The 25,228-nt window shown below is 38.4% G+C and overlaps 1 protein-coding gene across 1 annotated transcript in view; it reads left to right on the top strand.

Moving 5' to 3' along the window:
* ap1m3 (adaptor related protein complex 1 subunit mu 3) overlaps positions 1–22,976 on the top strand; it is a 48,422-nt gene extending 25,446 nt beyond the window's left edge. The window contains exons 7-12 of the mRNA XM_020938075.2: positions 3,595–3,737; positions 4,557–4,628; positions 6,603–6,761; positions 9,819–9,944; positions 11,780–11,855; positions 19,936–22,976. Coding sequence (XP_020793734.1) covers positions 3,595–3,737; positions 4,557–4,628; positions 6,603–6,761; positions 9,819–9,944; positions 11,780–11,855; positions 19,936–19,958 — 599 coding nt within the window. The 3' untranslated portion in view covers positions 19,959–22,976. The remainder of the gene's footprint in view (positions 1–3,594; positions 3,738–4,556; positions 4,629–6,602; positions 6,762–9,818; positions 9,945–11,779; positions 11,856–19,935) is intronic.
* The last annotated feature ends 2,252 nt before the right edge of the window (positions 22,977–25,228 follow it).

Here is a 25,228-nt window from a genome sequence, read left to right as displayed (position 1 = left end):
TTCTTTTGAACCAAAGGTAAAAAGGTAGCTGATAACTTGAAAACTACTGCTTCATGACATCACAAGGTGGAATGAAGCATTTTGAGCTTTGGCGATGTAGACCGTCTACGTACAATAATAAAGTAACTCAAACATGTGTGAATTCAACAAAAAACACAACTCCAGGTATGTTTTTAGAAGGTAACAGCATTCATGGCTTAAAGCTCACAAGAGTCAATTTTGTGTAATATAGGACTTTTAAAGGTGAAACTGTCTATCACAAAATGGCATTATGTTGTATAGCTTGCATTTATTCAATTACAGGTGGTAGACCCCTTCACCAGAAAACTTACACAGTGTACTTTTTAATGTGTATTCAACAAGAGTAACATTGTATTTGAGTTCTCGTTCTGCTTTATAGTTCCCCAAGCTTCTCTTACTCCTCTACTTATCAGTCACACACATGGTGGTGGTGAGCGTAGGCATGGCCATGGAGACAGCCTTTCCAACCAGCAATGAATAACATAAATACATTTATACAGGCCAGGTGTGTTTGCTAATGCCAGCCTTTGTGTCAGTGGGCACTTGGCGGACATCTGCTGAATGAGCTACTTCCAAAAAATTCACTCACATTTCTTCTTGAAGCTACAAGCCTTGACTATTTAAAAGCCGCAACTAGCCACTACCTTTTTATCAGTGCTAAACAGTCCCTAGATTAATTGCCCAGTATTCTGTATAAAGTCTAGCAATGTCTTGTTTTGGGGGTCCGGTTGTCCTTGGATGCCCCTTTCCTATTCACCAAATGCTTTGTGAATACTGTTAGTGTTGTCATGATTCTAAAATATCAAAGTCTAATTCAGTACTAAGGAATAGGCTCAATACTCAATACAGATTCTGATGCCAAGATGATAATAAAAAAAATGTTGATTATGTTTATTTAGACAACAGAATGTGATTTTATAGTACCTTCTTTTATATTACCATGTGGCCTTATATCTGTGTAATTCCTCAGTCATGCTGGAAGGTTCCATAGAGACCCTTGGTCAGTCTATATGTTCTTATACTTTTTTCTGAAAAAGCTTAAGATCATTCTGAAACCATTCAGGATAGATTCATTTCTGTCCTGTGAATGAGACTTTTTAATATTGATACTTGTTCAAAGGAGTATCTAGTTTCGATATTAGTTTTAGTATCAATTAGTATCTGATTTCTGATACTTTTGACAACCTTAGATTATATAATTATTCTTTGGTCATGTTTGTTAGCTATCCCATGATACATACAGTACAGGAAGCAGATTAGGTGCATCCTGTGTATTAACAGTGAAGAATGCAGTGAGAACAGCCAATAGTAACCCACTGGGGACAGGCCCTGCATTTTCAATAGGGCTTTGACATGTACACAACCACACACCTGTCACTGAGTCTGCCCCCTCAGGTTGTTGAGTTGGCAGAATGTCCCAAATGACCTTTTCTATAGCAATAACAGAGCACTGGCGGCACACAAGTCGACAATTACATGAAAACAAACTAGGAAAGAGAACGAAATGAATAATTCCATCTGTAATAGCTTTGCTGCCTTGTTTTTTCTGTATTTTGCTCTGTTTGCTCCTCACCTAAGCAAGTCTCACACACAAGCAATAAAGTGAAATCAATAGTGCACAATGAGCAGGTTAACCACATCTATACGCACACAGCACACACACGGGACAGGACAATGAATTCCTAGATGCACATATATTGTTGGTGGCAGGTCTTATTGGTCTGGGCTGCATTCAGGGGCTTTAGCTGACAAGGAAATTGGGGGATTTGCAGAAGGCTCACAGTCCCACTCTCATTAAGGCACTTTTTGACCACTCAGCAGCTGCTATTAAGGATGAGAATAGTGGTGTCTGGCTGGCCGTACATATCTTACAAAAATAGAACCGAAGATGGTAGAACTGTAGCTTTTGAGGTTTACCAAGTCTTTTCACGTTTAGATTGTTCTTGTGGGGTCACTTTATGGGTCACTTTATACTGTCCTATAGTGGGTACTCAATTTATTTTTTGGTGTATAATATTTTAGTAGAGTCATCTTTCAATTTGAATTGGAATTTGTTTTTGAGATGAAAAAATCCTTTAGTTTGAAATATGTGAATTTACTTTCAATTCCAGTTACTCTAATAAATATTACCACAAGCAGAACAGATTGAATGAAGTTGTCAGGTTTTAAAGGGCTCATATTGATATATTTTCTGATCTACTAGTATGCTATAATGTTGTAGCCAGGCTGGTGCCATCTAGTGCCTCCACTCAATTTCATTTCTCTCCAGCGACTAGGTCAGGAATCTGAATACACTAGACGGTTCGCTAAAACCCCGGAAGTGCGAGTTTGGTCGAATCAGCGAAGAGCCATATATTCTGTGTTGGCAATGATTCCCGAGATCGAGCGTTTAAAGCCGGAACAAAGAGAATGTCGGTGAATTTTATCAAGGGGAAAGACGTTATTGCCCTTCTTCCTATGGGATCTGGGACAAGCTTAATATACCAGTTAGCCCTGTTAGCGGCACATGACCAAATAGCAGTGATTGATTAAATGAAAAAAGTACCCGCCTACCATCGAGCGAACCAATTCTAATGTTGTGAGGTCAGGCAGTTTCTATGAAGTGAAACTGGCTGATGAATCAGGCTAATAATGTTGTATACTTGTCAAAAAAGTATTTCTTGAGTTGTGTTTTGTTTCCTTCTTAACACAAGAATCTGTTTTGTATAATATAGGACCTTAAATTATGTTGGCCCAATCCACAGTTAGCTGATGCCATTCTTAGGATAAAGGCTATCTGAGACTAATAATATGAAATTTGTTTTTGTATTTGTATTGTATTTCTTAAATGGTACAATTCATATTAAAAAACAAGATAATATGCAGGCTAATTTCCATCCTTAGTACCCAAGATATAAAATATCTATATACATAGGTCCTCAAAATTCACCCAAATGAAACAATACCTCCTTACATATTTTTGATAAAATCATTTTTGATGTGATGTTCAGACATTGTCTATTTTCATTGCAAATTCACCAGGGATAGATTTACTAGGGATCCATCTTTTTCAGTTCCGATATCAATTCCCATACTATGGCTTTAAGTATCTGCAGATATCCGATATCCGTCCCAGCAAACTTCCATGGATTGGTGCCGATATTCAGTACCGTTATCAGTATCGGTGCTTCCCTAATATTTATCCTAAACTTTTTATAATGAACAACTTTACTCATTGCTTAATCTTTTTTATAATCCTGTCTCCTAACTTCTCAAACATAATGATATTTTTGTTGACTAGTTGCTGCCTCAGGCTCTGTCATAAGATGATTATGCCAGGTTTTCACATGACATGCACCTCCTGTTAGTGTAGCTGCTAAATAATTGTTGCGTCGGGGGCAGGATGGAGCTGGGTGGATTTGAGTGTATACACAGTGTGTGCCTGCAGTACAGACTGACTGGATGTTTGTCAGTCATCATTACCTTGACCTTGATTTCCCCTCAAATAGATGGAGAGCTCTCCCCATGCGATTCCACAGAAAGCTTTCAATCACTCAGTACTCTTATGTGTTTTTTTCTGTTACTGTCCTTCAGGAGAGAAGAGTAAGACAGTAGAGCTGGAGGACGTGAAGTTTCATCAGTGCGTCCGCCTGTCACGCTTTGAGAACGATCGCACCATCTCTTTTATACCACCGGATGGCGAGAGCGAACTCATGTCCTACCGCCTCAACACAGCAGTAAGTGGAGCGTACAGAGGATTCAATCTGCTCCAAAACATAACAAGCATTTTAATTAGGCACTTGGTTTCAATCTGTTGGTATCAAGCGTCAAGCATCATATAGCCCAACTCATTTTGGTCTACTGCCCTTCTCTACTCTATAAATATTGTATGAGGATTATTTTTAAATATAGATTGCATTTTAAAAGACCAAACCACAGCATTTTTTGTGCATATTGCTAAATAATTAGTTATGTCAGATTCTGTTATCTTGTGTATTAAGTATTTTGGTCCTGGTTTGATCTCAGTTTAGTCCTGATGTAGGTTTCGTTTGGTCCTGGTCTAGTTTAGGTTTAGTCCCAGGTTTTAATCTCTGGTTTAGTTCCAGTTAAGTCCAAATTTTGAAGCGGTGAATGTGCAATTGTGAACACACTCACTTGAGAAATAAAAAATTACACTTGTATTAATTACAGGCTCCTGAAAATGTGTTGTTTAAATCCTTTTTGTATTTTTTCTTGAGTTTTCAGAATATCTTAAAACTTTTTTCTAAATGTTTGCTAATGTGTGCATTGTGCCACCATAGTAACTCCTGAACTTTGAACCAATAGAGAAACATATAGAACACCCCCAGCATGACGTCACTGCAAAGTCTCGTTAAAGTTGCATCTGAGTTCAAAAGCAGTGCTCACCTGGTATTGAAAGTAGAAGTTCCTTTTGAAATTCTCCTATCTGTCCTGCGTTGCCCTGCGGCGCCCCCTGTGTCAGTTCGGTGATGTGCTTTGCGGTTCAGCCCTGTTCTCCACTCTGACCTTGTCCCCCTCCCGCTCCTCTGTGACAGGTGAAGCCGCTCATATGGATCGAGAGCGTGATTGAGAAGTTCTCTCACAGTCGTGTGGAGATCAAGGTGAAGGTAATGAGAAGTGACAACACACAAACACACACAAACACACACACATTACAATAGCTAGGCTTTATTACATGTCTCCCAGTCTAGAATAGTATAACATATAGCTTTTGAAATTGAAAAAAAGAAATCATTCTTCTGATGTCAGCTATCAATAATGGTATTTTGATTGATTATGGCAGATGTAGGGTGGGGGCCAGTATAACTCTATGGAAGATGAACTGTTTTTGAAAGAAATATCCAGAAATGTTCAACCCATATTTGTTTGGGATTGGTTCTACAAACATGCCATTGTTCTCATGGCTTAAAGTCCTTTTATTTGACAAATACGATGTCCTTGGACCTAAATATTGGAACAGCTTCTTGAGGCCAATCCCCCAAATTAATTTCATTTTAGTTCATTACTGGCAGACAAGACAGTAATTACAAGGGTATTAATGATAAACTAGGAAAAAATGGTTAAATGACAAATTGTATTGTGACCTTCCCTTCAGCTGTTATGTTATAGTTCATATATTTTTCAAACATATTTAAGATTTTTTGTGTGGTAATAAGAATACATACACACACACGTTGGGTTTCCATGCTTGTTGGGAACATTACACTATAAATCATGTTGTTAATCTAATATTAAAGGGCTATAATTTCTGACCTATGCCTGGAGTTGTTGTTTTGTTTCATTCAGGCATGTTTAACACACAAACCTTAGATATTTAAGCTGAGTTTTTCTCTCACACAAAAAATACTGTTCCTTTCTTGATGTCATCTAGTAATACAGGAAGTGCTCCACTGTGTTTTTAAACCACAAACACCTTCATTAGAATCATTTGGATAGTTTCAGCCTTGGGATTGTCAATCTCTACTGAACTAAAGGTAAAAGGTTGTTGTTAAAGGGACAATCCGTAATTTTGAACATAGGACCTCATTTCCTAGTGAGCCAGAGTGTTGGAGACGTGTGGAGACACTTTTTAAAATATTTCATCCAGTCCTTGTATTTGCAGAGGTTGCTTGTGCTAGGCTAGTGCATGTCAATGGCCATAGTTATCCTGCCACTAAAAACATTCTTACCCACTCCACAAAGCATCCGAAGCAAATCTATTATTACACCAGACTGTCGATGTAAATGTCTGTGTTGATAGAATAATTTTAGAAGTAAAACCAACCTTGCATTTGAAGGATTTATGTCTGAGCAGCAGTAGTGAGTTGTACTTCCTGATAGAAAGCTTGGTAGCGGCGGACTGATATCACCTAGCACCTACCTTACCAGCAAAGTAAAATTCTGCCGCTCTGAGAAAATAGTCCCGCAACATGTGACAATTCATGCGATCCAAGGTTAGTTGTATTTCAAAAATTATTCTATCAACACAGACATTTACATCAACAGTTTGGCGTAATAGTAGATTTTTTCGGGTGTTTTGTGGAGTGGGTAAGACTGTTTTTAGTGACAGGCGAACTATGGCCATTGACATGTGCTAGCCTAGCACCAGTGACCTCTGCAAATACAAGGACTGGATGGAATATTTCAAAAAGTGTCTCCACACGTCTCCAACACTCTGGCTCACTAGGAAATGAGGTCCTATGTCCAAAATTCCAGACTGTCCCTTTAACATGAAAACTGCCAGTACTTGACATCATAAGGTGGAACAGAGCATGTTTTGTCCCCGTAAACTAGACAGATGTTCGTGATTTGAATGAGTGTACAGATTTTAGTCCCCACAATGTCATAGCTACTCGCCCACACACATATGCACTGGGCTTTCTGCTGTTTGTCCCTGAGACTTATTTAGTATTTATGACACATGCATCTCAGGTGGATTATAGCTCTCACCATCTGTTCTGACACAGCACAACTCCACAAACACCCAGACAGTGCGAAACCAAATGCAAACAAAATACTTAAAATCCCTGAATCTTTTCACTCTCAGTGTGCAGAGTCTCTGATGACCTTTGACCCGCTGTCCCTCTTTGTCCCCCCCACAGGCCAGAAGTCAGTTCAAAAGTCGATCAACTGCCAACAATGTGTCCATTCTGGTGCCAGTCCCCAGTGACGCTGACTCACCCAAGTTCAAGACGAGCACTGGCAGCGCCAAATGGCTCCCTGAGAAGAATGTGGTGCAGTGGAACATCAAGTCCTTCCCTGTTAGTACCATAGCAACAAATGTCTCTATTCAGAATATGTTTAAATCTCTCATATTGAAAAATATTCCCCCATCAAAACATAGCTAAATATGTGTGTTTATTTTGTTATTATTATTATTATTATTATTATTTTAACAATGGCAATGTCAAATGTTATACAAGTCTCAAGTAGTGTAGTCACAATTCTTAAATTAAAACTTTATTTCGATACTAAGGAAAAGGCAAAATTTTCTATACTTTTTTAGTATTATAATTATGAAATGGTTCCTAAGTATTTTTTTGGTTTTTTGAGTTAGTTTTAGTTATGATGGCCTGCTTTTTTCTTTTAAAAAAAAATCTGTTAAAAGTACTACTTTTGGTCATTTGGGTCAATTCAGGAAACCTGAGGGCCAATAAATACTGGTCCGAGGGCTGCATTTGGTTTGGACACCAGTGACATAGGGCTATCCATGTCCATTTTACACTTTTGTCCTTGGATTAGAGTCCTGCACGGGTCCATTTTTGGAGACCTGCACCCGCACACATGCGCAGTACAGCCCCGCACCCGTCTGTTAACCTGTGATTTTACCAAAGTTAAACCCGCACCCACCCGGACCTGTTAACATTCCACCCCTTACCTGCCCTTGTCCGTGATAAATCACATACAGATTAAAAGCATTCTAACTGAAGCGTTCATCAGAATACAAATTGAAAAGTTATTACTTCAACAATTACAATCACGAAATGAAATGAAACGGATACGCTTTCTTCACTATAAATACAAATTCACAGACGCAACTTTACTGTCATCACTACACAGGCATTATTTATTGAGCAGAAGAAACATTGATCAAGATGTCGGACTTTTAAACCACAGACTGAACCCAGGACTAACCCAGGACTAACCCAGGACTAAACCAGGACTAACCCTGGACTAACCCTGGACTAACCCAGGATTAAACCAGGACTAAACCAGGACTAAACCAGGACTAAACCAGGACTAAACCAGGTGTGATTCCAGGACTGAATCAGGGGGACTAAACCAGGACTGAACAAGGACTAAACCAGGACTAAACCAGGACTAAACCAGAACTGAACCAGAACTGAACCAGAACTGAACCAGAACTGAACCAGGACTCACTGTCGGGACGTGCTCGGAGGTGCGCCCGTGTAGACTGTCGGGTGACTGCAGGCGAAGGGACTGGCACAGAGCTCTGCACCGCACGGAGGTAAGCGGAGCCGATGCCCAATTGCGCTTTGCGGACACCCTGCTCCACGGACTCAGGGTTCTCTCTCTCTCTCTTAAGTCCAAGATTAGTCCTGGGGTAGTCCTGATTCAGTCCTGGTCCGCCCATTTGTAATTACTACCCCCATTACCCACCTGTAAAATTCCAGAACATTAAAACCCATCCTTTTCAGCAACCATTTGCCCGTACCCGTTGGGTACCCAACCCGGTGCAGGACTCTGCCTTGGATGTTGACGCCTATATCAGTCATATTCATTGTTGTAAATTGTGACTACCCAGCCATGACTAACTAGTGCAAAAATGATCTGAACTAGCCTGAAATATAGAGTGTGGAATCTTTAAGGCAGTTTAATGCTTGAGAGTAATTATCTTGTTTCACTGCTATCTGAATTTTGAGGCAAGCAGCCGTGCTTATGCCACATCTTATCTCAGCGCAAAAGACTCTGAAAATGGAGTAGTGTTTTGAGTGTCGCAGATATAAGACAGCGGCTATTTATCATGTTCTCATCGACCCCACACACACACGCACACACACGCACACACACACACGCGCACACACTCCTGATAGCAACCTATACTGTCGTCAACGTCTTAGCTATCTTCAAAAAAACATGTCACACATTAATTCAGTTGATGTTTCTTTTATCTGTCAAGCTTGGGTATCTCCAGAGCTATTCATTATACCTCTTAGCTGTCAAGTAGGGTTTACGATAGCCATTATCATCCAGGCTGGGCAGCAGTTTTCCTCTGTCACCGTCAACCTTTGAACACTGGAATTACGTATTCTCACAGGGTGCATGCTTTTAATAGAGGGTTGTAGTGGTTGACAGACACAAGCATTGTTAAAACTTTTAAGGCTATTCCTGGAACAGTTCATCTCTGATTTTAAAGATTTTACACATATAAAATAAGATTCGATAAAATACAGAGATAGACTTTCTGGTCTATCCTGCAATGAAATATTAATTTGGGAAAGTACCAGGTCAATAGTTACCAGTCAAGAACTCCCTATAGCCCCAGGGACAGGGAAATTTAATATATTTTATTTATTTAACTTGGCTTTTTAATTATAGAGCCCATAAAACATTTTTTACTGTTTATTTATTTTAGTGTTTTTGTTTTTTCATGTGACTTTCATGTGACTAGGTAATTTTAGCACTAAAAAGCTAATACCTTGCAGCTAATGTTTTTAACCAATTTACCAGTCAGATTTATGGATGGGTGACCCCACAGTAAGAAAGCATATTTTTCAGTGTATTTTTAAGTAAAACACATCTAATTTAAAAAAAAAAAAAAAAAAAACTTGATAAAATTAAAAAGAAAATAGGTTCAAGATAAGTGATAAGTTTAATGTCATTGTGTTGAACATTCCAGGCAAAGCAATAACATCGCTATAGTAACAAGCAGGAGACTATCACATGACTAGAAAAGATACATACTATACCTTTAAGGTAATAAATAAAATTACAATCATACGGTGGCTAGCATTGCTTCGTAAAAAATTATAATATTTTATAATAACATGTCTAGTTGCTGTTGTTTGTTCAGTACTGATTATAATACCTGTTATAAAGCAAATGTACCTCACAAACTTTATTTACACACAAGATGGGAGATCTATAATGATCAACCACTTCATCATAATTAAATTGATACTGACGTTTTAAAGTCTGCCATGGCACTGCTATCTTATTTACCTTCATATCACCTCAAGGAAGAAAAACATTGATATTATCATATGATCCGATCTCTATGGCTTTGACCCATGTCAGTATATGATTTACCAGATACTATAGCTTATTTTCTGGTTGTTTATGCTTTGTTTGTACAGGGTGGTAAAGAATACATGATGCGTGCCCACTTTGGCCTGCCCAGTGTGGAGGGTGACGAGATGGAATCCAAGAGACCCATCACTGTTAACTTTGAGATCCCATATTTTACTGTTTCTGGCATACAGGTACTGCACAATGTTTGTATACTCCCCTTGTTTAACTATAAAAGGCTGGTGTTTTACATGGCAGTGAGAAAGCAAATATTAGACTCAATGGTTAACCTATTAAGTCTTTCTTCTTCAACCGGGAAGTACCAACAGTTTACAAAAGGTTTTAGTTCAAGATCACCTCGCCCGAAATGAGTTAGATCAAATTTTGCTCAAGTCTCATAAAACTGAAATATAACTGGCCATAGGGACAGCCAGATCATGGAAGATGAAATTTATGAGACTTTAGTTAATATCAAATCTGTCCAACAACAACAGAATTATGCCCTGTGTTTGGATATGGAGTGCATGGGTCCCCAACAACCAGTCCGGGGTCCAAAACCAAGCATCGGGCCATCTGGTACTGAGAAAAATATGATTCATCTTTTTATAGGCCTTTTTAATTATTATATCGACTTATCATTCAGTATATGAAAGCTGGAACAATATATTTTGGGGCTCAATTTTCATTGTGCATACATTTTCTTAGTAAAAGTGGGGAGGATTTTTGTTGTAATATGCTAAGATTTGAGCTGTAGAGGGTTGAAAAACTGACTTCTGTGGCTAATTATTGGTTCATTCTGCTGTTTATCTGTTGCAGCTCAGGCCTCTTAATGATACTGTCTATTTAAAACTGAATTACTGGGATTATCCTGCATTATTGTTACTGTGTCAGCGGCAGAAAGTAATTTCAACATGATCATTTATTGCAGTATATCTCTGTAGCAATATATGAAGCTTCAAAATTTGTTACTGTGACAGGCTATATCTATATCTATATCTATATCTATATCTCCTGTTAGTCTACTGTCATATTTACTCTGAATATATAGTGCAAATTAACCTAAACAGCAAACATGATTATATATATTTTTTCAAACTATGGATAAGAGTTTTATAACATTTTGTGGAGTAATTACTGTCCCTGCCCCCCTCCACCGATCCCGCAAAAAAGTGTTTGTTTATTATTGTTCATTATGAGAGAAAAAAGGTTGGAGACCACTGCAGAATACTATAATGTTGTCACTATACTAAAATTCAGGGACTGCAGCTGGAAACTAGCTGTTTAGCTCTAATCTGGTGTGGAACATCTCTGTTTTTTTATGAGCTTAATGTCTCTGTACATTGTCCCTTCAAATAAACACTAAACTAAACAAAAATTTCTATTCTTGACTTGCCTAAGATACCACCTTGAAAATACAAACATAGAGCAATTGGATTTTTAAAACAACACATCCTTTTAGTATTACCATGTGGTCTTTTATTGGCTCAGACTTTTTCTAAACCTATTTAGGAAAGGTGAAATTTAATCTGTTTGTGCCAACAATATGTGTTAAAGTAGTATAGTAGTATATTCGTAGTATAGTGTAATACAGTTGGGTAAATTAGTATTTAGTTTTTATTTTAGTTTTAGTATCCAGTATATCATTATCATCGACAATCCTAATACAACATCATTGTAATATAGGGATTAGTGTATAGTCTACCTTTAATTGTGTTGGTGAAAGGTGCAATGTGTAACTTTTTGGTTGAAGGGCCACGTTTGCTTGTTTCTATGGATATGTCATTGCTCCGCCTCGAATGTTCCACAGTATGATAATAAACTGCTCTACCTTACTTTTATAAAATTACAAGTACGGAGAAAAGCATTTGATGTACCCTTCACCAGAAAAGTTACACAATGCACCTTTAAGCTGTGTACCCTAGCTGGCCCTTCTATATTTATGAATGACCCACAGCGCTACTCTGCTTCTGTACTGTATTTAATTTGTACTGAATTGGCTGTGACAGATGATCTTATTTTTGCTGTGTAGGTGAGATACCTCAAGATCATAGAGAAGAGTGGTTACCAGGCGTTACCGTGGGTGCGCTACATCACACAAAGTGGAGGTGAGAATGCGAGCTCTCTAATATATTCCCTGTAGCATCCTTTTTAAACTGAAATTATTTAAAATGATCAAATGTTGTTGGCGCTGTAGTTTACACTTGCAAAGTTTGTGCCATCACTTAGAAGGGTTTGGTCTGTGTCTCTTTTTGCTAGGGCTGCAAAATGTATTGAAAATATTGATATAGCAGTTTTGGCTAATGCTTTAACTGTTAAACTGAAAATAAATATGTCACGATAGCCGGAAATTCTTAAAGTAAAAGAAGTAAAAACAATGTTTATTATGTTGTTGTCATCAAAACCTGGTGTTATATTTTGTTCCATTCACAAATGTTTAACACAATAATTCTGCATATATTGGCTGAGTTCTCCTCTCAAACAGTAAACACTCTGTTCCACTTTGTGATGTCATGTGGTAATACAGTATGAGCTCCATACACTTTCACTAGAATCATTTGGAAAATTTCAGACCTGGAATTTCAAATCTCTACTAAACTAAAGGTAAAACTATTTGACTATATGACTATTGTGTCACGACATCACAAGGTAGAACAGAGCATTATGAGCTTTGGTGATGTAGACAGACTAATAATAAAGGATTACTCAAACATCAAACCACAACTCCAGGTATGTTTTTGATGAGGTAACAGCATTATAACATGACTTAAAGCTCACAATACAATAATTCTGCATAATAAAGGACCTTTAATGATTTCCTTATTAAGTCTTACTTTAGCCTTGTTGTGGTCTCTGTTGTTAGTCTCTGTCAAGTTTTATTTTGACACACACAGTTTGACTAGTAAATTGAAAAGCTCACAATGATATCTTTATCACAAACTGAACATATTACAGTACATCTAAACTTTTCTGTATAGAGTAGCCATAATTTTAGGTGCTGCTGAATCCATAAGAACTTAAGCTCTGACCTACCCATCTGTCCTACTCCAGCCTCGTTTTATAGCTTATAGGTTCACCTCAACTTTTAATTACCTCATTAAGATTTTTGCCTTGAAAGGTCAAGGTCACCGCACACTGCCATCTAGGATAAAGCTCAGTATTTAATTATGTGGGGGATTTAACACTGGAGTCTATTAGGATCAAAAGATAACATCCATTTGTTTTCAAAGGGTTGACCACCAAACACAGCTTTTAAAGATAGTACACTAATGCAGGTGCTGTCTTTACTGTGAATTACTATTTAAAGGGCCCATATTACGCTACTTTCTCATCTATGTTGTAATGTTGTTTCCTCATCAAAAACATACCTGGAGTTGTTTTATTTTTCATTCGCACATGTTGAACACACAAATCCCGCATATTTCGGCTGAGTTCTTCCCTCAGATAGAAAACACACTCTTCCATCTTGTGATGTCATGCGGTAATACATGAAATGCTCCACTGTGTTTTCAAACGCCATACACTTTTATTAGAATCATTTGGATAATTTCAGTCCTGGAAATCTCTACAGAATGAAAGTTAAAAAGTAGCTTTTAACTTTAAAACTACTACTTCATGACATCACAAGGTAGAACAGAGCATTTGGAGCATTTGGAGATGTAGACAAAACTAATAATAAAGGATTACTCAAATGTGTGGATGAAACAAACTACAACTTGAGGTATGTTTTTGAGGAGGTAACAGCATTCTAACATGGCTTAAAGCTCACAGGAGTAAATTTTGTGTAATATAGCACCTTTAATTTTAACAAACTATTAAATCATTCCTACTAGAGTCTTATTTGGACTACTCTGGCATATTGGCAATTTCAGAAACCTCCCTCCTACCAGTTTAGTGGAGCTACTCAGCAGACTAGACTAGCACACACAACATACCTGCTGTGTGACTGACTCAGATATTGCAGGGATAACGCCTGGTCAGCACTGGAGTCAGGCAAAAATATAGTAGACATGACACAGTGTGTAGTGGATGGGATGAAGTGGGTAGGGAATAGGGGGTTATGCTGATCAAAGTGATTTTTTTAAATTATTCCAATAACATTTATTTATTTTATTTTTTTTTAAACCCAGTAATGTGCTAAAACGTGTCTTGGTTTAGGGTCAGATACCACAAAAATGTGAATGGACAAGTGCAAAATGATTACCAAAGCATTTTCAAAAGATTACTCTGTTAGTTTGTACTTTTAGATAGTTTTCAAATTATATTTTGGAATTACTGACAGTCAGAATGTAACACAAAATCCTAGATCCTGGGTGGAGACCATCTTCCAGACCAATGTGTTCTATGTAAATATTCTATGTAAAATGCACAATGAAGATTTATTAACGCACTAGGCTCTTTTAAACTGTGTACCCCCAATGGACCCCCAGTCCATTGCCCCTATAAGCAATATATGAACTCGATATTCTGATTTTACATGTCTTCAAAACAACTATTTTTATATAATTTTGTAGACAGTGTACCTCTTAATTATTATCCACTAGAGAATGCAAACTTCCAAATGATTCAAATCAGTGGATATGAAATTTTGTATTAAAGTAAGCTATTCTATATGTGGTCCATGTGTAATATAAGGACTATCTTTGGAATTCTTTAAGAAAACCATGTTTGAATTTTCTGCTGATTCCAAATACAATAGTAGGATTATGTCACACTAGAATGAGAATACCAGAGAAGACTTTCCTGGAGGAGCCCTGTCTGAATGCGTACGTGTCACTATTACGTGCGTGACCTACGAGTGAACTGGTCCCTGCAGTGTCCATCATCTCCATTAATAGATGTTTTTTGCAACTTTTTGACCGTTTCTAATTATCTCATAACCAGGGGTGTAGCAGGAAGGTCTGGCCCTTTGTAACAGATGTGAAAAATGCAGATTACAGACTTTGTGATGACCCCTCCCTGCACGAGGCCATAGGTTAACAAATACCCTTTAAACCAGCCCTGTCGTCACTATAGTCGATATTCTGATTTCGTGAGTTTTCAGAACAACTATTTTGATCTTCAAGACAGTATACCTCTTACCTCTACTAGAGAGCTCCTGAATTATTCAAATTAGGAAGAAACCTAGACTGTATATATAAATGGACATAACTAAACTACTAGCTGTTGCATTCTAAATAGGGGCATTTCAACTCTTTAAATGCTCTACTTGATCCCGGGGGTTTTATTTAGCTATTTTGTTTGTAAATAAATTCCTATTCCTACTATAGACCTGGCTCCATGTTTGCTACTATAACTGTCAGCCTCGATGAGCTTCATTTGACTAGAGACAAATGCTATACAGTCGATGGGAAGAAATGATATGAAATAGTGTATTTACGCTAGCTATTGTAAATGTTGACTGTATCTCTTAAAGTAAAAGTTTCCAGCTTATACAGTAGTAGGGTTAGAATGAGAATACCAGAGAAGACTTTCCTGGAGGAGCCCTGTCTGAATGTGTGTGAGTCACTATTACGTGCGTGTCCTACGTGAACTGGTCCGTGCACTATCCATCATCTCCATTAGCTGGCGCTGTCTGCCCCTGAGCTTTGTCCTCGGGGGGCTTTAAATGACACCACGCTGGATGCCAGGAGGAGGAGAACTGCACAAGCCTGCGAGCTCTGCCTTATCATTTCTTATTCAGACCTGGAGCTAGAAGCAGTTTAGGTCTCCAGACTCCAGTTACAGCGGGGAGCACCTGTAGTGTGGTGATTCTGCCTCTGCCTGAGAGAGATCCCATTTGTGAGACAGCTGGCACACACCACTGTCGCCTCTGGTTTGACTTTCTCCACCATCTGATGACAGAAAAGAGGGAGGGGAGTGTGTGGTGGGAAACAGTGGGAGGCATTTTGAGGTTTTGTTGTTTTGTTTTGTGTTGGAATGTTTCTTCTAAAATTTCTAACTTAACTAGATGAACATCACGGACCAATTAAGGATGTACCTTAGAGTATCTCTTGATGAAAGTGAGAGATGTATCAAAAATGGTATAATATAGAGATGGTTGTTGTGGACATATGCAGTGTTAAGTACAGTATATTGTCTATAATAACAATATAACAAACTTTATATTATTTCAAACAAGTGTAGGTGATATTTCTACAATTTTCTGGTCACCGGTGAGTCTCCCAGTTTTCAAGTGACCGTGATTGACGGGTGGATTAGCCAATCGGGGGCACGCATGGTCTGGAAAAAGGGGAAAAAAATATCACGCCGCTGAAAAACATCTCCGATTTCTGCTGAATCAATGAGCAAATTTCAACTGTAAATGATAGGTGACCAGTGAGCTCCTTCGTTTCACATGCATCACTGAAAAAAAAAAAAGAAACTGACTGCACTATCACGTTTAGAAGTGCTTCAGACTGGAAGGTGTGGGGATCAGTCTGTAAAAAAAAGAAAATACAGAGAGATATTATCCTAGATTTACAAGGTGAGGCTGGCTTTAGCGTCAGCAAAATAAATGGGCGAGACTGAAAATAAATGGTCCATGATATTGAAACTCATACACATACAGTATATTGTCTCATTATCGTCCAAAGTAATACTGAGATATTAGTTATTGTTTTTTTCAAGAACATGTTTTAATTTCTATCTATGGTCCAAAGAAGCCACACTAGTTTACATGTGACTCGACATGTTTGGAGACCTCTTGAAACCACTTGCATTAGACAGGAGCTAATAATAATAATAATGCATTGGATTTCTATAGCATCTTTCAAGACACCCAAAGCACTTACTAATGTTGTGCTTGATTGGTGTAATTCAGTGTTTGAGTGGTAAACACCTGAACAACCCTTTGAAGTATAGAGCCTATTCACATGAATACAAAGATCATAATTATATTTATAGGACTGTGACATAGGCTTGTCACGATAACAACATTTTGAAGTATGATACATTGTTGAAGAAAATATAGACGGGAAACTCCTACTGAAACTAACTTATGACATTGACACACAAACCCTACAGCAGGGTTATCCCAAAAACTATTTTAAATGTACAATATACTTAAAGGTGCACTATGTAACTTTTTGGTTGGTCCGTCACCTGCTTGTTTCTATGGATATGTCATAGCTCTGCCTGGAATGTTCCACAGTATGATATTAAACCACTCTACCTTACATTTATTCATTTACAGGTGGTTTTATAGCTCAAAAATAACACAAGAACAAGAATTCTGACTGTGAGCGGGGTTGCCTCTCCACAGATCTGACCTGCAACTTGGTCTGGTTTGGTCTCTATGAAGATAGAAATGTTTAATACCAGACTGTGAAACATTCCAGATTAAGCAATAACATCTTAAGCATTTAACGGACGTTCTACCAGAAATGTTACACAATGCACACTTAAACTAAAACACAAACTGCAAAGAATAAATAGCAGAATTAATCACTTTAGTAGTTAGTGTGTATCTATAATGAGCCACAGAAGTTATTTATTCAACCCTCCACAGCTCAAATCTGATCATAGTATAAACAAATACCAAAAAGTTTCTCGCTAAGTTCTAAGAAAAAGTACCCACGATAAATACTGACCCCCAAAATGTATTGTGCCATCTAACATATATTGCCACGTAAGTCAATATAGCAATTATCGTGACGGGCCTAGTGATTCAGGCTTGTTATGAATTGAACTCTTGCAGAGACAGTACAGTCACTTTTAGACATTGGAGCATAGCCAGGATTTAAGCAAAAAAAAAAAAAAAAGTTTGATATGAGCCACGTAGCCTAGAAATGAACCTGCCGCTATGCTATCCATTCTGTCCATTACTGCGCTGTGTCAGGTGAGAGGCATTGGCTGCGCGGGCGGATTGATGCCACCGGATGCCAGGAGGCTCCCGGGGTATCGCCAAGGTTACTATGAGCTGCCTGTAGAGTCAGCAGAGGAGGAGGAGGAGGAGGAGGGGTATGAGGAAGAGGCCAGACTGAAAATAAGAGTGATGAAGTTAGGTGGAGTGGAGAGAAAGCTATCACCTTTCTCTTATTGTTCCCATCAGCAGCTCAGACAGAGGGGGGAGAGAGAGAGATAGAAATAGAGAAAGGGGGAGAGAGAGAGAAAGATAGATGGATAGATAGATGGATAGAGAGATAGTGAGAGAAAGAGTGAGATAGACAGAGCAATAGGTAGATGGATAGTGAGAGAGCTAGAGAAAAAGAGAGAGACAGACATAAAGAGAAAGGGCAAGATAGAGAGAGATAGATAGATAAAGAGATAGAGTAGGGGAGGGGGTCTCATTTCACTTGGCACTACGCTAATAGACATGCTCACTCTGATAAAACAATACCCATATCACAAAGACTCCACTGACTTATTAATGAGTGATGAACAGGCATTTAGTACTTGTATAGTACATTTGTAAGCCAAGACTGTACTGTGCAGTTAGAGCAGTATGTGATGGCAACAATATTAAGCAGCTCTTTATTCAAACATTTGTGCAGAGTCGGAATAATAATGGGAAATAGCAAGTGAAATATAGATGTTTAATTTGGCTGGTTGATTTCATTTTTCTCCTTTTTGTAGGCATGCACCAATCAGATATTGATATCTAATATTGTCACTGATACTGAAAAATTTGCAGGATCAGATATCAGTTTCCAAATACTGGTTCAGTCGATATCCTGGTTGGAAATATAGATTGATGCAATAAGACAAAGCTGTTCTGTACTTATAGAGATAAATAACTGCTGCATAGCACATTTGGAGTAGTCTTGTTTTATTTTGTTTTAGTCTTTGCTAGGGCTGAATGATCTATTGTTTGGGACCAAAAATCGCAATCTCAGACAACACGTCAAAGCCGCGTTGAGGTTTATACGCCGCAAAGTAATTTACCGCTACAACACGAGGAGGCTAGGATTTAAACCTGGCATTCATGTAAAATTTCAGACTCACCATCATCAGCACATCCTCTGTCACAGAAAGAACACCTATGTTCCACTGAGTTGTGTCCTTTAGTCTGACAGAAGTGAGCAGTTTTTTGTTTTTTTTTCCAGTGCTTACAGTTGATGAAAATTAGCCATGTGGTTTTAAGTTTTGTTTCTGTAAAAAGTAAATAAATGTGCACAAAGCTGCATTAAACACATTATTACTCAATGTATACTGAAAGAAAGGAAAGCGGAGTACAGGAAATGTATGTAGAGTGGTGGCAGAGAGGACCAATCACAGCCCTTATTATCTGCGTCATTTTGATCGTAAATTGGGCTTTACGGTCCAGCGTCAAATTATCAGTGCAGGACTCTGGTATGATGTAAGTTTCTGTGATGTTTGCAAATGTTCATGTGCACTGAAAAAAAAATTGTGGATGAAATCGAAATTGCAATATCTGCCAGAAAAATCGCAATTCAATTTTTTCTAAAATCATTCAGCCCTAGTCTTTGCATTGGTTGTTGTTGGATATTGACAGATGCTAAAAGCTGTAGTATAGAAATCAGTATCAGAACTGAAAAAGCTGGATCAGTGATTCCCTAGCTTTTTGTGGTCTATTCTTTGAAAGTTTCTGGTTTTACTGCTTTAGAACCAGTGAGATTAAGCATCTGAGCATTTATTTGTTTTCTGTTCCATATAGAGTACTGTATTGTTTTGACCTGTCTCTGTGCAGCACTACAGGTAGATTAGCCAATCATGGACTTCAATCCAATTATGCACTTTGGAAATAAAGCTGATTATTTGTTTTTCCTTCTTCCAATTGCATGCAGACAGTTACTCGTACCTTTTTTACTCTTGAGTAAGTTGAGTTTCTTCAAATTCTTGCTTCATGCTTTCTTCAAATTCATGCTGTTACCATCCTCTCAGCCTTCGGAGAACTCGTATAACCTTAAAGGATGTCTGATATCACAAAGCCCAAATTGGCATAAAAAGATGTTTATACCAACCAAGCCGTGCAAAAGAGCTTGCACAGTATTTCTAATGGGCAATGAGGGAGCCAAAGCCGCTTCCAGGTATTGTTTCAACAGCTCCACACTTGAGCAAACCTCTGTGTGGAATTTCAATGTGCTCAATCTCTGTAAATTGATTTAGTGGAGCGGTGCAGGGGCCAGTATTAGTGTGAATCTTGTTTGGGGAATTAATAGGGCTCTTATTGGCAGTGATGCGATGTGCGGAGGTGATGAGGGCAGTTCTTCTGTGTGTGTTAATGCTTCGCTGTTTTCTTGGCAGATTACCAACTCCGGACGAACTAAAGGGCACGGATCTGCTAGTCCAATGGATATTTTCAGTTTCTCCGACTCCACTGTCTGCAGCCAGAACAGAGGGCACGTGGACAAATGCCAAATGTGTTCCAGCAAAAGTCCAGACCAGAGAGGAGACATCGTTGCTTCCTCAAAGACAAATTCGCCTCAAAGGGAACATGTAAAGGAGGTTGAAGACTTAAAGAGGCGTGTAATGTGTAATCTTATCACTGTGATTTTTGGCATTTTTTATCATGTGCGTAATTGTTATTGTGTGAAGCGAATACTGTATTGGGGTAAGCAGTGGATAGCTAGTATATAAGATGTCAAATTTGTCAGAGTGACGTCCATATTTTGGCTAAAAGAAGAGTATCAGACCAAAAGAAAATAATGTTTACAGCTAATGAAATAATTAATATTGGAACTAAATTTTTTTAAATAATATAATTTGTTTTTTAAAGTGCCGTCCAGATTTCCTTTTCACAGTTTTGTCTCCAGGAAAGCTTTACTTTTTTCTTCATTCCTAAATAAACATTAATAAATAAACCATTCCAGCTTTAAAGGCGCCCTATGTAACTTTTCGATTTTTCTCAATGGTAAAGTTACTGATTTCATAGGTTATTCAAGGTTTCATAGTACAGCATTAAACTATCTTTTTAGTGAGAAATGGGATGCTACCTGGCCAAGTTACAAGTCAGATGTGTGGAGAGGAGACCCTGCTCACAATAAGAACGCAGAATTTTTAGCAACTATAATTGAATGCAAGATGCAAATGGATACGCTTAATGCCATACTGTGGAACATTACAGGCGAAGCAACAACAGCTCAATGAAGCAGACTGCAGATCACCCTAAAAAAAGTAACATATTGTAGCTCACCTTTAACTACCACATTTCTATTGTATTATATTTTTACATGCACACTTTATGACTAACCCTGCCAACCGTCTCAAAATCTGCCAGGTGGAATTTCTTACACTCTCTTCCTTGTTCTGTTTGAATAATACATTGGTTGCCTTAAAAATCTCCTATCTCATCAACTCAGCACTGTGAACTCAATCCACCAGTCTTCTGAAAGCTACACCGCTGACTAGATCAATGATTAATAAGGCACAATATTGTCTGAGGCTCTGGCAACGCAACATAATACGACCTCCCCTCTCCCACAGGGCTTGTAACCTTGTCCATGCATTCCCAATCAGCTTGTAACTTTGAGGTAGAGACTAAAGGAACGAGCCGGGCTGAAAACATTTGGTATTTTCTTCTGTTGAATTGCTGTTCTTGCAGGTTTTATGGCGAAGGACGAATAGTTGGAGATGGAGAATTGGAAAGTAATTGGTAACACTTTATAATGACTACACTTATTTATGCCTTAAAAAGTATAAACAAAGGCTTAAATCATAATGTCCACTCTATTCAGATATAGTCCCCTGACCTATTAAAGTTAAAGTTGCATTGTGTAACTTTTCTGGTGGAGGGTCCTTCGAATTGGCCAGGATGACAGCACCTCCCAGTTTCATTTCTCTCCAGTGACTAGGTCAGGAATCAGAATACACTAGATGGTTTGCAAGAACCCCGGAAGTGCAAGTTCAGGCACCAGTCAATCAGTGAAGAGCCATACATTCTGTGTTGGTTCCCGAGATTGAGGATTTAAAGCCAGAACAAAGAGAATGTTTGGTGAATTTTATCAAGGGTAAAGACGTTATTGCCCTTCTTCCTACAGGATTTGGGAAAAACTTAATATACCAGTTAGCACCGTTAGCAGCACATTACTACCCCACGACCAAATAGCAGCTATTGGTTAAATTTAAAAAAGTATCCGCCCACCCTCGAGCAAGCAAATCCTAATGCTGCGAGGTCAGGCAGTTTCCACGAAGTGAAACCGGATGATCGGGCTACCTTCAAATGCTTTTCTCCTTGGAAATGTGATGGCTTTGTCTGAAATGTTTTACAGTATGGCATTAAACCTTTCTACCTTCATGGAGACCAAACCAGACCAAGTTATAGATCAGATCTATGGAGAGGCGACCCCTTTCACAGTCAGAATGCCTGTTTTTTTTAGGTATTTTTGAGCTGTAAAACCAACTGTAATTGAATAAATGTAAGAGAGAGCTGTTTAATGTCATACTGTGGAACATTCCAGGCAGAGCAATGATATCTCCATGGAAACTAGTAGGTGACCAACCCTCCACCAGAAAAGTTACACAATGCACCTTTAAGTAGTTACAAAGCCTGATTCATTCTTAATAAACTTGTTCATACATTTTTTCATTATGATTGATGTTTATGATTTACGAAGGCCAATTAAAGGTGCATTCTGTAATTTTTTATTTTTTTGGTGTGTGGTCTGCCAACTGCTTGTATCTATGGAGACATTACTGCTTTGTCTTGAATGTTCCACAGAATGGCATTAAACTGATCCATTCACTTGCCAACGCTTTTACTGCATTCTTACATTCTTACTGTAAGCAGGGTCACCTCTCCTCAGATCTGACTTGTAATTTGCCCTTGTGGTGTCCCGATGGAGATAGATACAGTATATTTAATGCCATATTGCTGAACACTCCAGACAAAGCAAATAAGAAAGCAAAGCAAAGAAAGCAAAGCATCTCCACGGAGACAGCAAATGTTCCACTAGAAAGTTACATAATGCACCTTTAAAGTGTAGTTATTATGAAGTGGTATCAAGTAATTAAATGTTTTTTTGGGTTTTTTGCTTTGGGAATATTTAAACTTGTTTTTCTATTTCAAAAGGCCAACCTCTACTAGTATTTTTTTCCCATCTTTGTTAAGCATGCATTGCACCGCTCATTTCAACAGCACTGCCAACAAACAAAAACATGTAGAGAATTTATAGTGGCAACCAAACTATAAATTCTCATGTACAATCAGTTATATCTTGCGAGGAGGCGTTCTTTGATCAATGTGGGTTTTTAAATAATAATATGTAATGTGTTAATTTATCAACTTGTTTTGTCTTATAGGATTCATAGGGATATATTTGGAAATAAAGGTTTTGTATCTTCTTGTATATTCCTGTCTCTGAGTATACGCCCATCTATCATAAGACTAATAGAATGTTTTGTGCAATTATGAATGCATAGTATGAAATAATAGGCATATTTTAACCTTTTTGGAGATAGTGTCGGCATTTTAAAGGTTAGACATTTTTCAGACGTAATTGTGTTTATGCGCAGCTCAAAAATGATTTAACAACACCTTAAATGTCAGCTATGGACAATGTGCTTTATATGATAATGACAGCGGAGGGGAGGAATGCTGAAAAGACTCATAATTTAATTCATTCATCTTTTGCTTGTTTACAGTAAGGCTGCAGGTGACAGGCGCTATCTGTATGAGTTTTTAATTTAGCATAGATACAAACATTTTCCATCGCTCATTTTGAAGTAAGCAAGCAGTCAGTTCTTTCTTAAGATAAAGGTGCACTGTGTAACTTTTTTGTGAATGGTATGCCACATTCTTGTTTCCATGGAGATGCTGTCACTTTTGTAATGTTACACAGTGCGACATTAAACTTATTGATCTTCATGGAGACAAGCAGGTGGCATAACAAGCCCAAGTTACTGGTCAGATCTGTGGAGAGTGGAGAATACATGTTTTTCAGGGTATTTTTTAATCCATATATCATTTGCTTATTTGTTTTTCAATATAAATCCAAAAATAAGAAAATGAGAAAAAACGACTATTTTCTTCATTATTTGTCTCCAAACCCAAAATAAATAAAAAAACAGATAACGATTTGTTTTTTTGATTTTGTGTTTAAATGAATAATGGAAAAAACGGATAACGGTCGTTTCCCATTTTCGTGACTTAAACTGACATGCCGAACTTTTGTGTCACATACGGACTGAACCAGGACTAAACTAGACTAAACGTGGACTAAACCAGGTCTGGGACTGAGATCGGGACTGACTGGGACCAGACCAGAACTGAGACCAGGACTGAGACCATAACTGAGGCCGGGACCAGACCATGGTTGAGACTGGGACTGAGACTGGGATTAGACCAGGACTAAAAACGGTTTACTTTAGTCCTGGTTCAGTCCTGGTTCAGTCCATATGCAGTGCAAAAGTCTGGCATCGCAGTTTAAATCACGAAAACGGGAAATGGCTGTTATCCATTTTTTCCATTATTCATTTTTACATAAAATGGAAAACTGAAAAAACAAACCGTTATCTGTTTTTTCATTTTGGTTTTGGAGACAAATAATGAAGAAAATAATTGTGTTTTTTTTCCATTTTCTTATTTTTGGTGTTATATTGAAAAACAAATGAACAAATGATACCTAGATTTTTTCAAGCAAAAAAAACAAAAACGTCTGTAATTGGAAAAAACAAGATGGATTAGTTTAATACCATACTGTGGAACATTTCTGGTAAAGCAATAACATCATGGAGACAATGAAGTCAAGTGCGGACCCCCACCAGAAAAAAATGCCCCTTTTAAAAGTTATTGTGATTACTTCATTTTGTAAAAACTAGTACACTTTTGAAACTTTGCTCAAAAACAAAACCTTTTAAATCATTATGTTGACCTCCCAAGTAAATGGGAGCACAGTTGTCCAAGTTTGCTGACTCCCTGCTAGGAGGTTGTGGGTTCCATCCTGGGGCTACTGTCTCTCTGAATAGACAGTACCACTGGCTAAAGCACCAACGCACTATTGAACAGCCCATTACTAATCTCCCATAACCTTTCAATATTTTGCTTTCACACCCTGCAGACTTCTTTAGCAAAAAACCCTCTCTATCTGCACCCTCTCTCTCTCACTTCATAGATGAACCTGTCTCCTCTCCGCTCGGCACACCTCCGAGCTGTCATACCGGAGCTGAAAACTCATCATTAAGGGTCAGACGAACAGATCCATACGAGGCTGGATTACACGATTCCTGCGCGTCGAGTGAAAAGTGCCGAGGTGCTAGTCCATGCCAGCCCCTGCAGCCGTCCCGGAGCCTTGTGCTTTGTGCTCCGGCCCGACTGTCCATCATCGCCCCAACAATGGTTAACTGTGTGACCCCCACTACGTCTCCAGGCGATAGCGGTGGTGTGCGCAGCCTGATAAAAAGCGCCTCACATCCACCATAGTCCGGAATGAGACACAATGTAAAAGAGCTGCTTTCTTTAGCCCATTCTGTGAACTGGCGGACTGGAGGATTCAAAGGCGAGGCGCAGTTTGGGACCTGAATGACCCCGGCTTGTCACCACATTTGGCACGCGTTGTTCTAGTGTCGTAAGTTCAGTATTCACAAGGGAATAGGGAAATCT

Source organism: Boleophthalmus pectinirostris, unplaced genomic scaffold (genome assembly GCF_026225935.1).
Source record: "Boleophthalmus pectinirostris isolate CB_2022bp ecotype Guang Dong unplaced genomic scaffold, ASM2622593v1 HiC_scaffold_7, whole genome shotgun sequence".
Lineage (NCBI taxonomy): Eukaryota > Metazoa > Chordata > Actinopteri > Gobiiformes > Gobiidae > Boleophthalmus > Boleophthalmus pectinirostris.
Note: the sequence above shows the minus strand (reverse complement) of the source record. Positions and strands in the feature narration are given on the sequence as shown.